The sequence below is a fragment of the Carcharodon carcharias genome, chromosome 27, assembly GCF_017639515.1.
Source record: "Carcharodon carcharias isolate sCarCar2 chromosome 27, sCarCar2.pri, whole genome shotgun sequence".
Lineage (NCBI taxonomy): Eukaryota > Metazoa > Chordata > Chondrichthyes > Lamniformes > Lamnidae > Carcharodon > Carcharodon carcharias.
Genome location: NC_054493.1, coordinates 6,738,847 through 6,760,216, shown reverse-complemented (window position 1 = coordinate 6,760,216; position 21,370 = coordinate 6,738,847). Strand labels below are relative to the sequence as shown.

At 56.7% G+C, this 21,370-nt stretch overlaps 1 protein-coding gene across 1 annotated transcript in view; it reads right to left on the bottom strand.

Moving 5' to 3' along the window:
• Positions 1-21,078, bottom strand: part of LOC121270129 (tetratricopeptide repeat protein 5-like) — a 62,095-nt gene extending 41,017 nt beyond the window's left edge. The window contains exons 1-2 of the mRNA XM_041175446.1: positions 20,782-21,078; positions 12,422-12,761 (exon numbers count right to left, since the gene is read on the bottom strand). Of these exons, the coding sequence (XP_041031380.1) occupies positions 12,422-12,761; positions 20,782-21,078 (637 nt within the window). The remainder of the gene's footprint in view (positions 1-12,421; positions 12,762-20,781) is intronic.
• Positions 21,079-21,370: the final 292 nt, after the last annotated feature.

Sequence of the window (21,370 nt, the reverse complement as noted above, 5' to 3'; positions counted from 1 at the left end):
CCCACTCGCCCTCTCCACACAGTCTAATCCCTCTCTCCCTCTCCACACAGTCTAATCCCTCTCTCCCTCTCCACACAGTCTAATCCCTCTCTCCCTCTCCACCCAGTCTAATCCCACACTCCCACTCCACCCAGTCTAATCCCACCCTCCTCTCCACCCAGTCTAATCCCTCTCTCCCTCTCCACCCAGTCTAATCCCTCTCTCACTCTCCACCCATTCTAATCCCACTCTCCCTCTCCACCCAGTCTAATCCCACTCTCCCTCTCCACACAGTCTAATTACACTCTCCCTCTGCACCCAGTCTAATCCCTCTCTCACTCTCCACCCAGTCTAATCCCTCTCTCCCTCTCCACCCAGTCTAATCCCACACTCCCTCTCCACCCAGTCTAATCCCTCTCTCCCTCTCCACACAGTCTAATCCCTCTCTCCCTCTCCACACAGTCTAATCCCTCTCTCCCTCTCCACCCAGTCTAATCCCACACTCCCACTCCACCCAGTCTAATCCCACCCTCCTCTCCACCCAGTCTAATCCCTCTCTCCCTCTCCACCCAGTCTAATCCCTCTCTCACTCTCCACCCAGTCTAATCCCACTCTGCCTCTCCACACAGTCTAATCCCTCTCTCCCTCTCCACCGAGTCTAATCCCACTCTCCCTCTCCACACAGTCTAATCCCTCTCTCCCTCTCCACACAGTCTAATCCCACTCTCCCTCTCCACCCCGTCTCGTCCCACTCTCCCTCTCCACCCAGTCTAATCCCGCTCTCCCTCTCCACACAGTCTAATCCCTCTCTCCCTCTCCACCCAGTCTAATCCCTATCTCTCGCTCCACCCAGTCTAATCCCACTCTCCCTCTCCACCCAGTCTAATCCCACTCTTCCTCTCCATCCAGTCTCGTCCCACTCTCCCTCTCCACCCAGTCTAATCCCACACTCCTCTCCACCCAGTCTAATCCCACTGTCCCTCTCCACACAGTCTAATCCCACTCTCCCACTCCACTCAGTCTAATCCCACTCTCCCTCTCCACACAGTCTAATCCCTCTCTCCCTCTCCACACAGTCTAATCCCTCTCTCCCTCTCCACCCAGTCTAATCCCACCCTCCCTCTCCACATTGTCTAATCCCTCTCTCCCTCTCCACCCAGTCTAATCACTCTCTCCCTCTCCACACAGTCTAATCCCTCTCTCCCTCTCCACCCAGTCTAATCCCTCTCCCACTCTCCACCCAGTCTAATCCCACTCTCCCTCTCCACACAGTCCAATCCCTCTCTCCATCTCCACCCAGTCTAATCCCTCTCTCCCTCTCCAGCCAGTCTAATCCCACTCGCCGTCTCCACACAGTCTAATCCCTCTCTCCCTCTCCACACAGTCTAATCCCACTCTCCCTCTCCACACAGTCTAATCCCACTCTCCCTCTCCACACAGTCTTATCCCTCTCTCCATCTCCACACAGTCTAATCCCTCTCTCCCTCTCCACCCAGTCTAATCCCACTCTCCCTCTCCACCCAGTCTCGTCCCACTCTCCCTCTCCACACAGTCTAATCCCTCTCTCCCTCTCCACACAGTCTAATCCCACTCTCCCTCTCCACCCCGTCTCGTCCCACTCTCCCTCTCCACCCAGTCTAATCCCGCTCTCCCTCTCCACACAGTCTAATCCCTCTCTCCCTCTCCACCCAGTCTAATCCCTCTCTCCCTCTCCACCCAGTCTAATCCCACTCTCCCTCTCCATCCAGTCTAATCCCACTCTCCCCCTCCATCCAGTCTCGTCCCACTCTCCCTCTCCACCCAGTCTAATCCCACACTCCTCTCCACCCAGTCTAATCCCACTCTCCCTCTCCACACAGTCTAATCCCACTCTCCCAGTCCACCCAGTCTAATCCCACTCTCCCTCTCCACACAGTCTAATCCCTCTCTCCCTCTCCACCCAGTCTAATCCCACTCCACCTCTCCAAACAGTCTAATCCCTCTCTCCCTCTCCACACAGTCTAATCCCTCTCTCCCTCTCCACACAGTCTAATCCCTCTCTCCCTCTCCACACAGTCTAATCCCTCTCTCCCTCTCCACACAGTCTAATCCCTCTCTCCCTCTCCACCCAGTCTAATCCCTCTCTCCCTCTCCACCCAGTCTAATCCCACTCTCCCTCTCCACACAGTCTAAACCCTCTCTCCCTCTCCACCCAGTCTAATCCCTCTCCCACTCTCCACCCAGTCTAATCCCACTCTCCCTCTCCACAGTCTAACCCCTCTCTCCCTCTTCACCCAGTCTAATCCCTCTCTCCCTCTCCAGCCAGTCTAATCCCACTCGCCCCCTCCACACAGTCTAATCCCTCTCTCCCTCTCCACACAGTCTAATCCCACTCTCCCTCTCCACCCAGTCTAATCCCACTCTCCCTCTCCACACAGTCTAATCCCTCTCTCCCTCTCCACACAGTCTAATCCCTCTCTCCCTCTCCACCCAGTCTAATCCCTCTCCCACTCTCCACCCAGTCTAATCCCACTCTCCCTCTCCACACAGTCCAATCCCTCTCTCCCTCTCCACCCAGTCTAATCCCTCTCTCCCTCTCCAGCCAGTCTAATCCCACTCGCCGTCTCCACACAGTCTAATCCCTCTCTCCCTCTCCACACAGTCTAATCCCACTCTCCCTCTCCACACAGTCTAATCCCACTCTCCCTCTCCACACAGTCTAAACCCACTCTCCCTCTCCACACAGTCTAATCCCTCTCTCCCTCTCCACCCAGTCTAATCCCACTCTCCCTCTCCACCCAGTCTCGTCCCACTCTCCCTCTCCACACAGTCTAATCCCTCTCTCCCTCTCCACACAGTCTAATCCCACTCTCCCTCTCCACCCCGTCTCGTCCCACTCTCCCTCTCCACCCAGTCTAATCCCGCTCTCCCTCTCCACACAGTCTAATCCCTCTCTCCCTCTCCACCCAGTCTAATCCCTCTCTCCCTCTCCACCCAGTCTAATCCCACTCTCCCTCTCCATCCAGTCTAATCCCACTCTCCCCCTCCATCCAGTCTCGTCCCACTCTCCCTCTCCACCCAGTCTAATCCCACACTCCTCTCCACCCAGTCTAATCCCACTCTCCCTCTCCACACAGTCTAATCCCACTCTCCCACTCCACCCAGTCTAATCCCACTCTCCCTCTCCACACAGTCTAATCCCTCTCTCCCTCTCCACCCAGTCTAATCCCACTCCACCTCTCCACACAGTCTAATCCCTCTCTCCCTCTCCACACAGTCTAATCCCTCTCTCCCTCTCCACACAGTCTAATCCCTCTCTCCCTCTCCACACAGTCTAATCCCTCTCTCCCTCTCCACACAGTCTAATCCCTCTCTCCCTCTCCACCCAGTCTAATCCCTCTCTCCCTCTCCACCCACTCTAATCCCACTCTCCCTCTCCACACAGTCTAAACCCTCTCTCCCTCTCCACCCAGTCTAATCCCACTCCCACTCTCCACCCAGTCTAATCCCACTCTCCCTCTCCACAGTCTAACCCCTCTCTCCCTCTTCACCCAGTCTAATCCCTCTCTCCCTCTCCAGCCAGTCTAATCCCACTCGCCCTCTCCACACAGTCTAATCCCTCTCTCCCTCTCCACACAGTCTAATCCCACTCTCCCTCTCCACACAATCTAATCCCACTCTCCCTCTCCACACAGTCTAATCCCTCTCTCCATATCCACACAGTCTAATCCCTCTCTCCCTCTCCATCCAGTCTCGTCCCACTCTCCCTCTCCACACAGTCTCGTCCCACTCTCGCTCTCCACACAGTCTCGTCCCACTCTCCCTCTCCACCCAGTCTAATCCCTCTCTCCCTCTCCACACAGTCTAATCCCACTCTCCCTCTCCACCCAGTCTAATCCCACACTCCCTCTCCACACAGTCTAATCCCACTCTCCCTATCCACCCAGTCTAATCCCACTCTCCCTCTCCATTCAGTCTAATCCCACTCTCCCTCTCCACACAGTCTAATCCCACTCTCCCTCTCCACCCAGTCTAATCCCTCTCTCCCTCTCCACCCAGTCTAATCCCTCTCTCCCTCTCCACACAGTCTAATCCCATTCTCCCTCTCCACCCAGTCTAATCCCGCTCTCCCTCTCCACCCAGTCTAATCCCTCTCTCCCTCTCCACCCAGTCTAATCCCGCTCTCGCTCTCCACCCAGTCTAATCCCTCTCTCCCTCTCCACCCAGTCTAATCCCGCTCTCCCTCTCCACACAGTCTAATCCCTCTCTCCCTCTCCACCCAGTCTAATTCCACTCTCCCTCTCCACACAGTCTAATCCCATTCTCCCTCTCCACCCAGTCTAATCCCGCTCTCCCTCTCCACCCAGTCTAATCCCGCTCTCCCTCTCCACCCAGTCTAATCCCTCTCTCCCACTCCACCCAGTCTAAACCCTCTCTCCCACTCCACCCAGTCTAAACCCTCTCTCCCTCTCCACCCAGTCTAATCCCTTTCTCCCTCTCCACCCAGTCTAATCCCACACTCCCACTCCACCCAGTCTAATCCCTCTCTCCCTCTCCACACAGTCTAATCCCACTCTCCCTCTCCACCCAGTCTAATCCCACTCTCCCTCTCCACCCAGTCTAATCCCTCTCTCCCTCTCCACACAGTCTAATCCCACTCTCCCTCTCCACCCAGTCTAATCCCACTCTCCCTCTCCACCCAGTCTAATCCCACTCTCCCTCTCCACCCAGTCTAATCCCTCTCTCCCTCTCCACACAGTCTAATCCCAATCTCCCTCTCCACCCAGTCTAATCCCTCTCTCCCTCTCCACCCAGTCTAATCCCTCTCTCCCTCTCCACCCAGTCTAATCCCTCTCCACACAGTCTCATCCCACTCTCCCTCTCCATCCAGTCTAATCCCTCTCTCCATCTCCACCCAGTCTAATCCCTCTCTCCCTCTCCACCCAGTCTAATCCCACACTCCCTCTCCACCCAGTCTAATCCCATTCTCCCTCTCCACACAGTCTAATCCCACTCTCCCTCTCCACCCAGTCTAATCCCTCTCTCCCTCTCCACACAGTCTAATCCCACTCTCCCTCTCCACCCAGTCTAATCCCTCTCTCCCTCTCCACCCAGTCTAATCCCACTCTCCCTCTCCACCCAGTCTAATCCCACTCTCCCACTCCACCCAGTCTAATCCCACTCTCCCTCTCCACACAGTCTAATCCCTCTCTCCCTCTCCACACAGTCTAATCCCTCTCTCCCTCTCCACCCAGTCTAATCCCACTCGCCCTCTCCACACAGTCTAATCCCTCTCTCCCTCTCCACACAGTCTAATCCCTCTCTCCCTCTCCACACAGTCTAATCCCTCTCTCCTCTCCACCCAGTCTAATCCCACACTCCCACTCCACCCAGTCTAATCCCACCCTCCTCTCCACCCAGTCTAATCCCTCTCTCCCTCTCCACCCAGTCTAATCCCTCTCTCACTCTCCACCCAGTCTAATCCCACTCTCCCTCTCCACCCAGTCTAATCCCACTCTCCCTCTCCACACAGTCTAATTACACTCTCCCTCTACACCCAGTCTAATCCCTCTCTCACTCTCCACCCAGTCTAATCCCTCTCTCCCTCTCCACCCAGTCTAATCCCACACTCCCTCTCCACCCAGTCTAATCCCTCTCTCCCTCTCCACACAGTCTAATCCCTCTCTCCCTCTCCACACAGTCTAATCCCTCTCTCCCTCTCCACACAGTCTAATCCCACTCTCCCTCTCCACACAGTCTAATCCCATTCTCCCTCTCCACCCAGTCTAATCCCGCTCTCCCTATCAACCCAGTCTAATCCCGCTCTCCCTCTCCACCCAGTCTAATCCCTCTCTCCCACTCCACCCAGTCTAATCCCTCTCTCCCTCTTCACCCAGTCTAATCCCTCTCTCCCTCTCCACCCAGTCTAATCCCACACTCCCACTCCACCCAGTCTAATCCCTCTCTCCCTCTCCACACAGTCTAATCCACTCTCCCTCTCCACCAGTCTAATCCCACTCTCCCTCTCCACCCAGTCTAATCCCTCTCTCCCTCTCCACACAGTCTAATCCCACTCTCCCTCTCCACCCAGTCTAATCCCTCTCTCCCTCTCCACCCAGTCTAATCCCACTCTCCCTCTCCATCCAGTCTAATCCCACTCTCCCCCTCCATCCAGTCTCGTCCCACTCTCCCTCTCCACCCAGTCTAATCCCACACTCCTCTCCACCCAGTCTAATCCCACTCTCCCTCTCCACACAGTCTAATCCCACTCTCCCACTCCACCCAGTCTAATCCCACTCTCCCTCTCCACACAGTCTAATCCCTCTCTCCCTCTCCACACAGTCTAATCCCTCTCTCCCTCTCCACCCAGTCTAATCCCACTCCCCCTCTCCACACAGTCTAATCCCTCTCTCCCTCTCCACACAGTCTAATCCCTCTCTCCCTCTCCACACAGTCTAATCCCTCTCTCCCTCTGAACACAGTCTAATCCCTCTCTCCCTCTCCACACAGTCTAATCCCTCTCTCCCTCTCCACCCAGTCTAATCCCACTCGCCCTCTCCACACAGTCTAATCCCTCTCTCCATCTCCACACAGTCTAATCCCTCTCTCCCTCTCCACACAGTCTAATCCCTCTCTTCCTCTCCACCCAGTCTAATCCCACACTCCCACTCCACCCAGTCTAATCCCACCCTCCTCTCCACCCAGTCTAATCCCTCTCTCCCTCTCCACCCAGTCTAATCCCTCTCTCACTCTCCACCCAGTCTAATCCCACTCTCCCTCTCCACCCAGTCTAATCCCACTCTCCCTCTCCACACAGTCTAATTACACTCTCCCTCTACACCCAGTCTAATCCCTCTCTCACTCTCCACCCAGTCTAATCCCTCTCTCCCTCTCCACCCAGTCTAATCCCACACTCCCTCTCCACCCAGTCTAATCCCTCTCTCCCTCTCCACACAGTCTAATCCCTCTCTCCCTCTCCACACAGTCTAATCCCTCTCTCCCTCTCCACACAGTCTAATCCCACTCTCCCTCTCCACACAGTCTAATCCCATTCTCCCTCTCCACCCAGTCTAATCCCGCTCTCCCTATCAACCCAGTCTAATCCCGCTCTCCCTCTCCACCCAGTCTAATCCCTCTCTCCCACTCCACCCAGTCTAATCCCTCTCTCCCTCTCACCCAGTCTAATCCCTCTCTCCCTCTCCACCCAGTCTAATCCCACACTCCCACTCCACCCAGTCTAATCCCTCTCTCCCTCTCCACACAGTCTAATCCCACTCTCCCTCTCCACCCAGTCTAATCCCACTCTCCCTCTCCACCCAGTCTAATCCCTCTCTCCCTCTCCACACAGTCTAATCCCACTCTCCCTCTCCACCCAGTCTAATCCCTCTCTCCCTCTCCACCCAGTCTAATCCCACTCTCCCTCTCCATCCAGTCTAATCCCACTCTCCCTCTCCATCCAGTCTAGTCCCACTCTCCCTCTCCACCCAGTCTAATCCCACACTCCTCTCCACCCAGTCTAATCCCACTCTCCCTCTCCACACAGTCTAATCCCACTCTCCCACTCCACCCAGTCTAATCCCACTCTCCCTCTCCACACAGTCTAATCCCTCTCTCCCTCTCCACACAGTCTAATCCCTCTCTCCCTCTCCACCCAGTCTAATCCCACCCTCCCTCTCCACACAGTCTAATCCCTCTCTCCCTCTCCACACAGTCTAATCCCTCTCTCCCTCTCCACACAGTCTAATCCCTCTCTCCCTCTCCACACAGTCTAATCCCTCTCTCCCTCTCCACACAGTCTAATCCCTCTCTCCCTCTCCACCCAGTCTAATCCCTCTCTCCCTCTCCACCCAGTCTAATCCCACTCTCCCTCTCCACACAGTCTAATCCCTCTCTCTCTCTCCACCCAGTCTAACCCCTCTCCCACTCTCCACCCAGTCTAATCCCACTCTCCCTCTCCACAGTCTAACCCCTCTCTCCCTCTTCACCCAGTCTAATCCCTCTCTCCCTCTCCAGCCAGTCTAATCCCACTCGCCCTCTCCACACAGTCTAATCCCTCTCTCCCTCTCCACACAGTCTAATCCCACTCTCCCTCTCCACCCAGTCTAATCCCTCTCTCCCTCTCCACACAGTCTAATCCCACTCTCCCTCTCCACCCAGTCTAATCCCACACTCCCTCTCCACACAGTCTAATCCCACTCTCCCTATCCACCCAGTCTAATCCCACTCTCCCTCACCATTCAGTCTAATCCCACTCTCCCTCTCCACACAGTCTAATCCCACTCTCCCTCTCCACCCAGTCTAATCCCTCTCTCCCTCTCCACCCTGTCTAATCCCTCTCTCCCTCTCCACACAGTCTAATCCCATTCTCCCTCTCCACCCAGTCTAATCCCACTCTCCCTCTCCACCCAGTCTAATCCCGCTCTCCCTCTCCACCCAGTCTAATCCCTCTCTCCCTCTCCACCCAGTCTAATCCCTCTCTCGCTCTCCACCCAGTCTAATCCCTCTCTCCCTCTCCACCCAGTCTAATCCCGCTCTCCCTCTCCACACAGTCTAATCCCTCTCTCCCTCTCCACCCAGTCTAATCCCACTCTCCCTCTCCACCCAGTCTAATCCCTCTCTCCCTCTCCACACAGTCTAATCCCACTCTCCCTCTCCACCCAGTCTAATCCCACACTCCCTCTCCACACAGTCTAATCCCACTCTCCCTATCCACCCAGTCTAATCCCACTCTCCCTCTCCATTCAGTCTAATCCCACTCTCCCTCTCCACACAGTCTAATCCCACTCTCCCTCTCCACCCAGTCTAATCCCTCTCTCCCTCTCCACCCAGTCTAATCCCTCTCTCCCTCTCCACACAGTCTAATCCCATTCTCCCTCTCCACCCAGTCTAATCCCGCTCTCCCTCTCCACACAGTCTAATCCCGCTCTCCCTCTCCACCCAGTCTAATCCCTCTCTCCCTCTCCACCCAGTCTAATCCCGCTCTCGCTCTCCACCCAGTCTAATCCCTCTCTCCCTCTCCACCCAGTCTAATCCCGCTCTCCCTCTCCACACAGTCTAATCCCTCTCTCCCTCTCCACCCAGTCTAATTCCACTCTCCCTCTCCACACAGTCTAATCCCATTCTCCCTCTCCACCCAGTCTAATCCCGCTCTCCCTCTCCACCCAGTCTAATCCCGCTCTCCCTCTCCACCCAGTCTAATCCCTCTCTCCCACTCCACCCAGTCTAATCCCTCTCTCCCTCTCCACCCAGTCTAATCCCTTTCTCCCTCTCCACCCAGTCTAATCCCACACTCCCACTCCACCCAGTCTAATCCCTCTCTCCCTCTCCACACAGTCTAATCCCACTCTCCCTCTCCACCCAGTCTAATCCCACTCTCCCTCTCCACCCAGTCTAATCCCTCTCTCCCTCTCCACACAGTCTAATCCCACTCTCCCTCTCCACCCAGTCTAATCCCACTCTCCCTCTCCACCCAGTCTAATCCCACTCTCTCTCTCCACCCAGTCTAATCCCTATCTCCCTCTCCACACAGTCTAATCCCAATCTCCCTCTTCACCCAGTCTAATCCCTCTCTCCCTCTCCACCCAGTCTAATCCCTCTCTCCCTCTCCACCCAGTCTAATCCCTCTCCACACAGTCTAATCCCACTCTCCCTCTCCATCCAGTCTAATCCCTCTCTCCATCTCCACCCAGTCTAATCCCTCTCTCCCTCTCCACCCAGTCTAATCCCACACTCCCTCTCCACCCAGTCTAATCCCATTCTCCCTCTCCACACAGTCTAATCCCACTCTCCCTCTCCACCCAGTCTAATCCCTCTCTCCCTCTCCACACAGTCTAATCCCACTCTCCCTCTCCACCCAGTCTAATCCCTCTCTCCCTCTCCACCCAGTCTAATCCCACTCTCCCTCTCCACCCAGTCTAATCCCACTCTCCCACTCCACCCAGTCTAATCCCACTCTTCCTCTCCACACAGTCTAATCCCTCTCTCCCTCTCCACACAGTCTAATCCCTCTCTCCCTCTCCACCCAGTCTAATCCCACTCGCCCTCTCCACACAGTCTAATCCCTCTCTCCATCTCCACACAGTCTAATCCCTCTCTCCCTCTCCACACAGTCTAATCCCTCTCTCCCTCTCCACCCAGTCTAATCCCACACTCCCACTCCACCCAGTCTAATCCCACCCTCCTCTCCACCCAGTCTAATCCCTCTCTCCCTCTCCACCCAGTCTAATCCCTCTCTCACTCTCCACCCAGTCTAATCCCACTCTCCCTCTCCACCCAGTCTAATCCCACACTCCCTCTCCACCCAGTCTAATCCCTCTCTCCCTCTCCACACAGTCTAATCCCTCTCTCCCTCTCCACACAGTCTAATCCCTCTCTCCCTCTCCACCCAGTCTAATCCCACTCTCCCTCTCCACACAGTCTAATCCCATTCTCCCTCTTCACCCAGTCTAATCCCTCTCTCCCTCTCCACCCAGTCTAATCCCACACTCCCACTCCACCCAGTCTAATCCCTCTCTCCCTCTCCACACAGTCTAATCCCACTCTCCCTCTCCACCCAGTCTAATCCCACTCTCCCTCTCCACCCAGTCTAATCCCTCTCTCCCTCTCCACACAGTCTAATCCCACTCTCCCTCTCCACCCAGTCTAATCCCACACTCCCTCTCCACCCAGTCTAATCCCACTCTCCCTCTCCATCCAGTCTAATCCCACTCTCCCCCTCCATCCAGTCTCGTCCCACTCTCCCTCTCCACACAGTCTAATCCCACACTCCTCTCCACCCAGTCTAATCCCACTCTCCCTCTCCACACAGTCTAATCCCTCTCTCCCTCTCCACACAGTCTAATCCCTCTCTCCCTCTCCACCCAGTCTAATCCCACTCCCCCTCTCCACACAGTCTAATCCCTCTCTCCCTCTCCACACAGTCTAATCCCTCTCTCCCTCTCCACACAGTCTAATCCCTCTCTCCCTCTCCACACAGTCTAATCCCTCTCTCCCTCTCCACACAGTCTAATCCCTCTCTCCCTCTCCACCCAGTCTAATCCCTCTCTCCCTCTCCACCCAGTCTAATCCCACTCTCCTTCTCCACACAGTCTAATCCCTCTCTCCCTCTCCACCCAGTCTAATCCCTCTCCCACTCTCCACCCAGTCTAATCCCACTCTCCCTCTCCACAGTCTAACCCCTCTCTCCCTCTTCACCCAGTCTAATCCCTCTCTCCCTCTCCAGCCAGTCTAATCCCACTCGCCCTCTCCACACAGTCTAATCCCTCTCTCCCTCTCCACACAGTCTAATCCCACTCTCCCTCTCCACCCAGTCTAATCCCTCTCTCCCTCTCCACACAGTCTAATCCCACTCTCCCTCTCCACACAATCTAATCCCACTCTCCCTCTCCACACAGTCTAATCCCTCTCTCCATCTCCACACAGTCTAATCCCTCTCTCCCTCTCCATCCAGTCTCGTCCCACTCTCCCTCTCCACACAGTCTCGTCCCACTCTCCCTCTCCACACAGTCTCGTCCCACTCTCCCTCTCCACCCAGTCTAATCCCTCTCTCCCTGTCCACACAGTCTAATCCCACTCTCCCTCTCCACCCAGTCTAATCCCACACTCCCTCTCCACACAGTCTAATCCCACTCTCCCTCTCCACCCAGTCTAATCCCACTCTCCCTATCCACCCAGTCTAATCCCACTCTCCCTCTCCATTCAGTCTAATCCCACTCTCCCTCTCCACACAGTCTAATCCCACTCTCCCTCTCCACACAGTCTAATCCCACTCTCCCTCTCCACCCAGTCTTAACCCACTCTCCCTATCCACCCAGTCTAATCCCTCTCTCCCTCTCCACACAGTCTAATCCCACTCTCCCTCTCCACCCAGTCTAATCCCACCCTCCTCTCCACCCAGTCTAATCCCTCTCTCCGTCTCCACCCAGTCTAATCCCTCTCTCCCTCTCCATACAGTCTAATCCCTCTCTCCCTATCCACCCAGTCTAATCCCTCTCTCCCTCTCCACCCAGTCTAATCCCTCTCTCCCTCTCCACCCAGTCTAATCCCACTCTCCCTCTCCACCCAGTCTAATCCCTCTCTCCCACTCCACCCAGTCTAATCCCTCTCTCCCTCTCCACCCAGTCTAATCCCACTCGCCCTCTCCACACAGTCTAATCCCTCTCTCCCTCTCCACACAGTCTAATCCCACTCTCCCTCTCCACCCGGTCTCGTCCCACACTCCCAGGCCTTACCAGCCGAAAAGCGCTCTCCTGCCCCCTCTCCACTGTAAGAAAGAACTGAGAGCGAGACGAGGACAATGAGGAGAGAAGTTGATACCAGGAGCGCGGGAGAAGGAGACAGTCAGAGGGGGAATGCGGAGGAACATCAGCCCCACTGACGAAAGGCGTGGCCGAGGCCCTGGACGTGTAGGCTGAGGGGTGGTGTTGGTGGGGGGGGGGGGTTGGGGGGCGGGTTGCGCTCGTACCGAAAGGCAGCCCGTAGAGGGCTCCGGGAGGTCCGGACACCGCCGCCGGCGCCGGCGCGTCCCCCTCCCCGCTCACGGCCATGCTGCGGAGGCGCAGGCTGTCGTACAGGCCCTGCAGCTTCTGGTACTGCCTGTTCCTCTCCATGAGCCTCTCCGAGACCTCGCTGTACTTCTTCTTGTACTCCTCCAGCAGCTTCTTGAGGGAGGAGACCTCGCCGCGACTGTTGCCCAGCTCCATGTCCTTGCCCTGGATCTGCTGGGTGTAGAGCTTCTCCACCTGCCGCAGCCGGCCCTCCGCCTTGCCGTAGGCATACTCCTGGTACATCCGCTCCTGGTGGATCTGAGAGACCGCAGGTTAGAACCGGCCCGGGCACGGTGGGGACTGGGGGTTGTTTCTTTTTTGGGGGGGCGGGGGTGGGGTGTGGGGGGGTGGAAGCCACAAGCTTTAAACAACCCAGCCTTTGTGAGTGAAGCCATCGAACTACGCTGTGCCGGCGGCACTGAAATAGGCCGTTCGGCCCACCAGCTCCGTGCGTCTCCTCCCGGCCCCTCTCATGCCAACCCCTCCGCTATCTTCTTCTCCTCCTTTCACCCCCTCCCCCCCCACTCCCCCCAAGCCGTGTTTGTCCAGCTTCCTCATAAAATGCTTCAAAACGTTCACCTCACCCGCTACGCGCGCCAGCAGGTTCCACGCTGTCCCCTTCTTCGGTGCTGCCCTATCCTCCTGAGAATACGGAGAGCGGAACTGTACACGGTGCTCCCGGTGCGATACGGAGACCGGAACTGTACACGGTGCTCCCGGTGCGATACGGAGACCGGAACTGTACACGGTGCTCCCGGTGCGATACGGAGACCGGAACTGTACACGGTGCTCCCGGTGCGATACGGAGACCGGAACTGTACACGGTGCTCCCGGTGCGATACGGAGACCGGAACTGTACACGGTGCTCCCGGTGCGATACGGAGACCGGAACTGTACACGGTGCTCCCAGTGTGATACGGAGACCGGAACCGTACATGGGGCTCCCGGTGCGATACGGAGACCGGAACCGTACACGGGGCTCCCAGTGTGATAGGGAGACTGGAACTGTACATGGAGCTCCCGGTGTGATACGGAGACCGGAACAGTACCGGGCTCCCAGTGTGATAGGGAGACCAGAACTGTACACGGAGCTCCCGGTGTGATAGGGAGACCGGAACTGTACACGGTGCTCCCGGTGTGACACGGAGACCGGAACTGTACACGGTGCTCCCAGTGCGATATGGAGACCGGAACTGTACACGGCGCTCCCAGTGTGATACGGAGACCGGAACTGTACACAGTGCTCCCAGTGTGATACGGAGACCGGAACTGTACACTGTGCTCCCAGTGTGATACGGAGACCGGAACTTTACATGGAGCTCCCGGTGTGATACGGAGACCGGAACTGTACACGGTGTCCCAGTGTGATACGGAGACCGGAACTGTACACGGTGCTCCCGGTGCGATACGGAGAGCGGATCCGTACACGGTGCTCCCAGTGCGATACACAGACCCGAACTGTACAGGGTGCTCCCAGTGCAATACGGAGACCGGAACTGTACACACTGCTCCCAATGCGATATGGAGAGCGGAACCGTACATGGCGCTCCCAGTGTGATACGGAAACCGGAACTGCATACGGTGCTCCCAGTGTGATACGGAGACCGGAACTGTACATGGTGCTCCCAGTGTGATACACAGACCGGAACCGTACACGGTGCTCCCAGTGCGATACGGAGACCGGAACTGTACACGGTGCTCCCAGTGCGATACGGAGACCAGAATTGGACACGGTGCTCCCAGTGCAATAAGACCAGAACTGTACACGGTGCTCCCAGTGCGATACCGAGACCGGAACTGTACACTGTGCTCCCAGTGCGATACGGAGACCAGAACTGTACACGGTGCTCCCAGTGCGATATGGAGACCGAAACTCCACACGGCGCTCCCAGTGTGATACGGAGTCGAGAATTATACACGGTGCTCCCAGTGCAATACGGAGACCGGATCTGTACATGGTGCTCCCGGTGCGATACAGAGACCGGAACTGTACACGGTGCTCCCAGTGCGATAAGGAGACCGAAACTCTACACGGCGCTCCCAGTGTGATATGGAGACCGGAACTGCACACGCTTCTCCCAGTGCAATACAGAGACCGGAACTGTACACGGCGCTCCCCGTGTGATACGGAGACCGGAACTGTACACGGCGCTGCCAGTGTGATACGGAGACTAGAACTGTACACAGCACTCCCAGTGTGATACTGAGACTGGAACTGTACAGTGCTCCGAGTGTGATACAGAGACCGGAACTGTACACAGCACTCCCAGTGTGATATGGAGACTGGAACTGTACACAGTGCTCCCAGTGTAATACACAGACCGGAACTGTACACGGGGCTCCCTGTGTTATATGGAGACTGTAACCGTACAAGGTGCTCCCAGTGTGATACAGAGACCGGAACTGTACACGGTGCTCCCAGTGTGATACGGAGACTGGAAATGTACACGGTGCTCCCAGTGTGATATGGATACCGGAACTGTACACGGTGCTCCCAGTGTGATACGGAGACTGGAAATGTACACGGTGCTCCCAGTATGATATGGAGACCAGAACTGTACACAGCACTCCTAGTGTGATACGGAGACTGGAACTGTACACAGTGCTCCCAGTGTGATACATAGACCGGAACTGTACATGGGGCTCCCTGTGTTAATGGAGACCGTAACCATACAAGGTGCTCCCAGTGTGATACACAGATAGGAACTGTACACTTTGCTCCCAGTGTGATACAGAGACCGGAACTGTACATGGTGCTCCCAGTGTGATACGGAGACCGGAATTGTACACAGTGCTCCCAGTGTGATACAGATCAGAACTGTACACGGTGCTCCCAGTGTGATACGGAGACCGGAACTGTATACGGTGCTCCCAGTGCAATACGGAGACCGGAACTGTACACGGCGCACCCACAGTGTTACGGAGACCGGAACTGTACACAGTGCTCCCAGTGTGATACGGAGACCGGAACTGTACATGGCGCTCCCAGTGTGATATGGAGACCAGAACTGTACACAGCACTCCCAGTGTGATATGGAGACTGGAACTGTACACAGTGCTCCCAGTGTGATACACAGACCGGAACTGTACACCGGGCTCCCTGTGTTATATGGAGACCGTAACCGTACAAGGTGCTCCGAGTGTGATACAGAGACCGGAACTGTACACGGTGCTCCCAGTGTGATACGGAGACCGGAACTGTACACGGTGCTCCTAGTGTGATACGGAGACTGGAACTGTACACGGTGCTCCCAGTGTGATATGGAGACCGGAACTGTACAAGGTGCTCCCAGTGTGATACAGAGACCAGAACTGTACACGGTGCTCCCAGTGTGATACGGAGACCGGAACTGTACACGGTGCTCCCAGTGTGATATGGAGACTGGAACTGTACACGGTGCTCCCAGTGTGATATGGAGACCGGAACTGTACACTGTGCGCCCAGTGTGATATGGAGACCGGAACTGTACACGGCGCTCCCAGTGTGATACGGAGACCGGAACTGTACACGGTGCTCCCAGTGTGATACGGAGACCGGAACTGTGCACGCTTCACCCAGTGCGATACAGACACCGGAACTGTACACGGTGCTCCCAGTTTGATACGGAGACCGGAACTGTACATGGCGCTCCCAGTGTGATATGGAGACCAGAACTGTACACAGCACTCCTAGTGTGATACGGAGACTGGAACTGTACACAGTGCTCCCAGTGTGATACAGAGACCGGAACTGTACATGGTGCTCCCAGTGTGATACGGAGACTGGAATTGTACACGGTGCTCCCAGTGTGATACACAGACCGGAACTGTACACGGGGCTCCCTGTGTTATATGGAGACCGTAACCGTACAAGGTGCTCCGAGTGTGATACAGAGACCGGAACTGTACACGGTGCTCCCAGTGTGATACGGAGACCGGAACTGTACACGGTGCTCCCAGTGTGATACGGAGACTGGAACTGTACATGGTGCTCCCAGTGTGATATGGAGACCGGAACTGTACAAGGTGCTCCCAGTGTGATACAGAGACCGGAACTGTACACGGTGCTCCCAGTGTGATACGGAGACCGGAACTGTACACGGTGCTCCCAGTGTGATACGGAGACTGGAACTGTACACGGTGCTCCCAGTGTGATATGGAGACCGGAACTGTACCCTGTGCGCCCAGTGTGATACGGAGACCGGAACTGTACACGGTGCTCCCAGTGTGATACGGAGACTGGAACTGTGCACGCTTCACCCAGTGCGATACAGACACCGGAACTGTACACGGTGCTCCCAGTTTGATACGGAGACCGGAACTGTACATGGCGCTCCCAGTGTGATATGGAGACCAGAACTGTACACAGCACTCCTAGTGTGATACGGAGACTGGAACTGTACACTGTGCTCCCAGTGTGATACATAGACCGGAACTGTACACGGGGCTCCCTGTGTTATATGGAGACCGTAACCATACAAGGTGCTCCCAGTGTGATACCAAGATCGGAACTGTACACTTTGCTCCCAGTGTGATACAGAGACCGGAACTGTACATGGTGCTCCCAGTGTGATATGGAGACTGGAATTGTACACGGTGCTCCCAGTGTGATACAGATCAGAACTGTACACGGTGCTCCCAGTGTGATACGGAGACCGGAACTGTATACGGTGCTTCCAGTGCGATACGGAGACCAGAACTGTACACGGCGCTCCCACTGTGATACGGAGACCGGAACTGTACACAATGCTCCCAGTGTGTTACGGAGACCGGAACTGTACATGGCGCTCCCAGTGTGATATGGAGACCAGAACTGTACATGGTGCGCCCAGTGTGATACAGAGACCGGAACTGTACATGGTGCTCCTAGTGTGATAAGGAGACCGGAACTGCACACGGGGCTCCCAGTGTGATACGGAGAACAGGACTGTGCACGGTATTCCCAGTGTGATAGAGAGACCGGAACTGTACACGGGGCTCCCAGTGCAATATGGAGACCGGAACTGTACACGGGTCTCCCAATGCGATACAGAGACCGGAACTGTACACGGTGCTCCCAGTGTGATACACAGACCGGAACTGTACATGGTGCTCCTAGATTGATAAGGAGACCGGAACTGCACACGGGGCTCCCAGTGCGATACAGAGACCGGAACTGTACACGGTGCTCCCAGTGTGATAAACAGACCGGAACTGTACATGGTGCTCCTAGTGTGATAAGGAGACCGGAACTGCACACAGGGCTCCCAGTGTGATACGGAGACCGGGACTGTACACGGTTCTCCCAGTGTGATACAGAGACTGGAACTGTACACGGTGCTGCCAGTGTGATGCAGAGACCGCGACTGTACACGGTGCTCCCAGTGTGATACGGAGACGGGAACTGTACATGGTGCACCCAATGTGAGACACAGACTGGAACTGTACATGGTGCTCCCAGTGTGATAAGGAGACCGGAACTGCACACGGTGCTCCCAGTGTGATATGGAGACCGGAAATGTACACGGGGCTCCCAGTGCGATACAGAGACTGGAAATGTACACGGTGCTCCCAGTGTGATACAGAGACCGGAACTGTACACGGTGCTGCCAGTGTGATGCAGAGACCGCGACTGTACACGGTGCTCCCAGTGTGATACGGAGACGGGAACTGTACATGGTGCACCCAATGTGAGACACAGACTGGAACTGTACATGGTGCTCCTAGTGTGATAAGGAGACCGGAACTGCACACGGTGCTCCCAGTGTGATATGGAGACCGGAACTGTATACGGTGCTCTCAGTGCGATACGGAGACCGGAAATGTACACGGGGCTCCAAGTGCGATACAGAGACCGGAACTGTACACGGTGCTCCCAGTGTGATACACAGACCGGAACTGTACATGGTGCTCCTAGTGTGATAAGGAGACCGGAACTGCACACGGGGCTCCCAGTGTGGTACGGAGACCGGGACTGTACATGGTGCTCCCAGTGTGATACGGAGACCGGAACTGTACACGGTGCTCCCAGTGTGATACAGAGACTGGAACTGTACATAGTGCAACAAGTGTGTTCTGAGCAACGTTCTGCACCAGTATAGCATATCCTCTCTACCTTTCAAGTCCATGCTTCTCAAAATTAACCCCAGCACCTTACAGCCCCCGATGGAAGCCATTCAGCCCATCGTGCATTTGCTCAGCCGATTGAAAGCGGTATCCGTTTATCCCAGAGTCCAATGCCCCGCTCTCCGCGTGGCCCTCGAAATCAAGAATCACTTTTCTCAAGCAGAGAGCTCGAGGAAATCTGAAACTCATTCCTCTCCCCACAAGGGGCGGTGGGTGCTGCTGGAGGGCTCAATGCGAGTGTGCTGGGCAGGGAGGAATGTGTGAAGAGGAGGAAGCTGTTCAGCTTTGGGGTCAATGCACCCCTCAATCAGATCGTGGCTGACCTGTTTCTTGAGTCCACCTGCCCTCCTTTGTTTGGTGTTACCCCGATACCCTTATCCAATAATAATCTTTTGATCTGTCTTGAATATTTAGGAATATAGGAGCAGGAGTAGACCCATCAAACAGATCGTGGCTGATCTACCCAACGCCATTTCCCACCCTACCCCCCAATATCCCTTGGTGTCATTCGTCTCCAAAAATCTACTCATCTCCATCTCGACCATACTCAATGATCGAATTTCCACAGCCCTCTGGGGTAGAGAATCACTGAGATTCACCACCTTCCGAGTGAAGAAATTCCTCCTCATCTCAGTCCTCACTGAGTCTAATCCCTTATTCTGAGACTGTGTTCCCCGTGCTCTAGACCAAGGCCTCTCTACAACCTGTATCATATAACTTCCGTCCCCTTTGTAATCCAGTCTCCGTGCAATAAAGTAAATGAAATAAAAATGAATTTGCCCCATGATCGGGGCCCTCTGAGTGGGGTTATCGGGGCCTGCAGCTGAGAGTTATGAGGACCTTGGGGGAGAAGGGAGTCACTACCACCCCGGGGAAGATATTTTCAGGAGACAGGGGTGGTGGTGGGGGGTGGTTTATCAGGAGCACAGGTAATTTATTGGGTCACATCGGTGAGGGTTATCGGCTCCCCGGACTGGGGGCTATGGGGTCACTGGGGTGGGGGGAGGGGGGGGGTATCAGCTCCCTGAGGTGAGTTTTTATCAGGTTCTAGGGGTGGGGGTTAGGGGGCCCCTGGGGTGGGGATTATCGGCTCCCTGCTGTGAGTTTTTAATCAGGTTCTGCGGATGGGGGTTATGGGGTCCCCGGAGTGGGAATTTGTTGGGTCCTCCGAGTGGGGTTTATTTGCTCCCCAGGGTGGTGGGGGGAGGGGTGTGGGATCAGGATCCCAGGATGGGTGTTATCTGATCCCTGAGATGGGAGTTTATTTATGTCCCCAGTGAGGTGCAGGTGTGTTATCAGCAGCCTGGTGTGGGGGTGGTGAATGAGCACCCTTGGGTGGTACTAACCTGCACCTGTGGGGGACATATCAGCACCCTGGGGTTAGGTGTGGTGTTTCATCACCCTGGGGTGGGCGTGGTGTGTGAGCACCTGGGGTGAGGATGATATATGAGCACCCTGGGGTGGGGGGGATGCTGTATGAGCACCCTGGGGTGGGGGAGGGGTGGGATTGTGAGCACCCCGGGGTGGGGGGGTGGGAATGGTGTATGAGCACCCAGGGGTGGGGGGATGGTGGGACTGTGAGCACCCAGGGTGGGGGGGGGTGGTGCATGAGCACCCTGGGGTGGGGGGGTGGTGTATGAGCACCCCGGGGTGGGGAGGGGTGTATGAGCACCCCGGGGTAGTGTGTGAGCGCCCCGGGGTGAGTGGGGTGGTATGTGAGCACCCCAGGGTGGGGGGGGGGGTGGTGTGTGAGCAACCCTGGGTGGGGGGGGTTGTGTATGAGCACCCCGGGGTGGGGGAGGTGTGGTACTGTGAGCACCCCGGGGTGGGACTGTGAGCACCCGGGCGTGGTGTATGAGCACCCTGGGGTGGGGGGATGGTGGGACTGTGAGCATCCCGGGGTGAGGGGGTGGTGTATGAGCACCCCGGCGTGGGGGGGGTTGGTGTATGAGCACCCCGCGGTGGGGGGCGTGGAGTGTGAGCACCCCGGGGTGGGGGTGTGGTGTATGAGCACCCCCACCCTGGGGTGGGGTATGAGCACCCCGGGGTGGGGGAGGGGTGGGACTGTGAGCACCCCGGGGTGGGGGAGGGGGTGGGACTGTGAGCACCCCGGGGTGGGGGAGGGGCTGGGACTGTGAGCACCCCGGGGTGGGGGCGGGGGGGGAAGGTCGGGCACTAGGACCCCGCCGCTCACCTGGTAGGTCCAGAAGGCCAGTGCGCGGGACGCGATGTCCAGGATGAGCTCTGGCCGCAGGCCGGACAGCACCATGGCCTTGTACTCCTCCGAGGGGCTGAGCTCGGTGCGGACAATGTCCAGCTTGCCGGCCAGGGCGCTCTTGCAGGCCGGGCACAGGGCAGGCGAGCGGCTGAACTCGCCGCTGCCGTGCTGGTCGCAGAAGACGTGCGAGCAGGCGGTGACCCAGGCGAAGCCCGACAGCTTGGCCCGGCACTTGGCGAAGTTGCAGAGCAGCACGTCCTCGCACATCGCCATGGCGACCGGCCGGGCCTGGGGGTGGGGGGGGCAGCAGAGCGCATGCGCTGGGCGGGAAGCTGGGCAGGGCGCATGAGCCAGGCGGCCGAGCCGGGCAGGAGGCATGCGCCCCAAGGCGCGAGGGGCGGGGCCAGGCGCACGCGCCAGGCGCGGAGCGAAGCAGAGCGCGCATGCCGGGCGGGGAGAGGGGCAGGGCGCATGCGCTAAAGGCGGGAGGCTGGCCCACGCGCCAGGCCGTGGGGTGGGGGAGAGGGACAGGGCGCATGCGCCAGGCGGGGAAAGGGTTGGAATA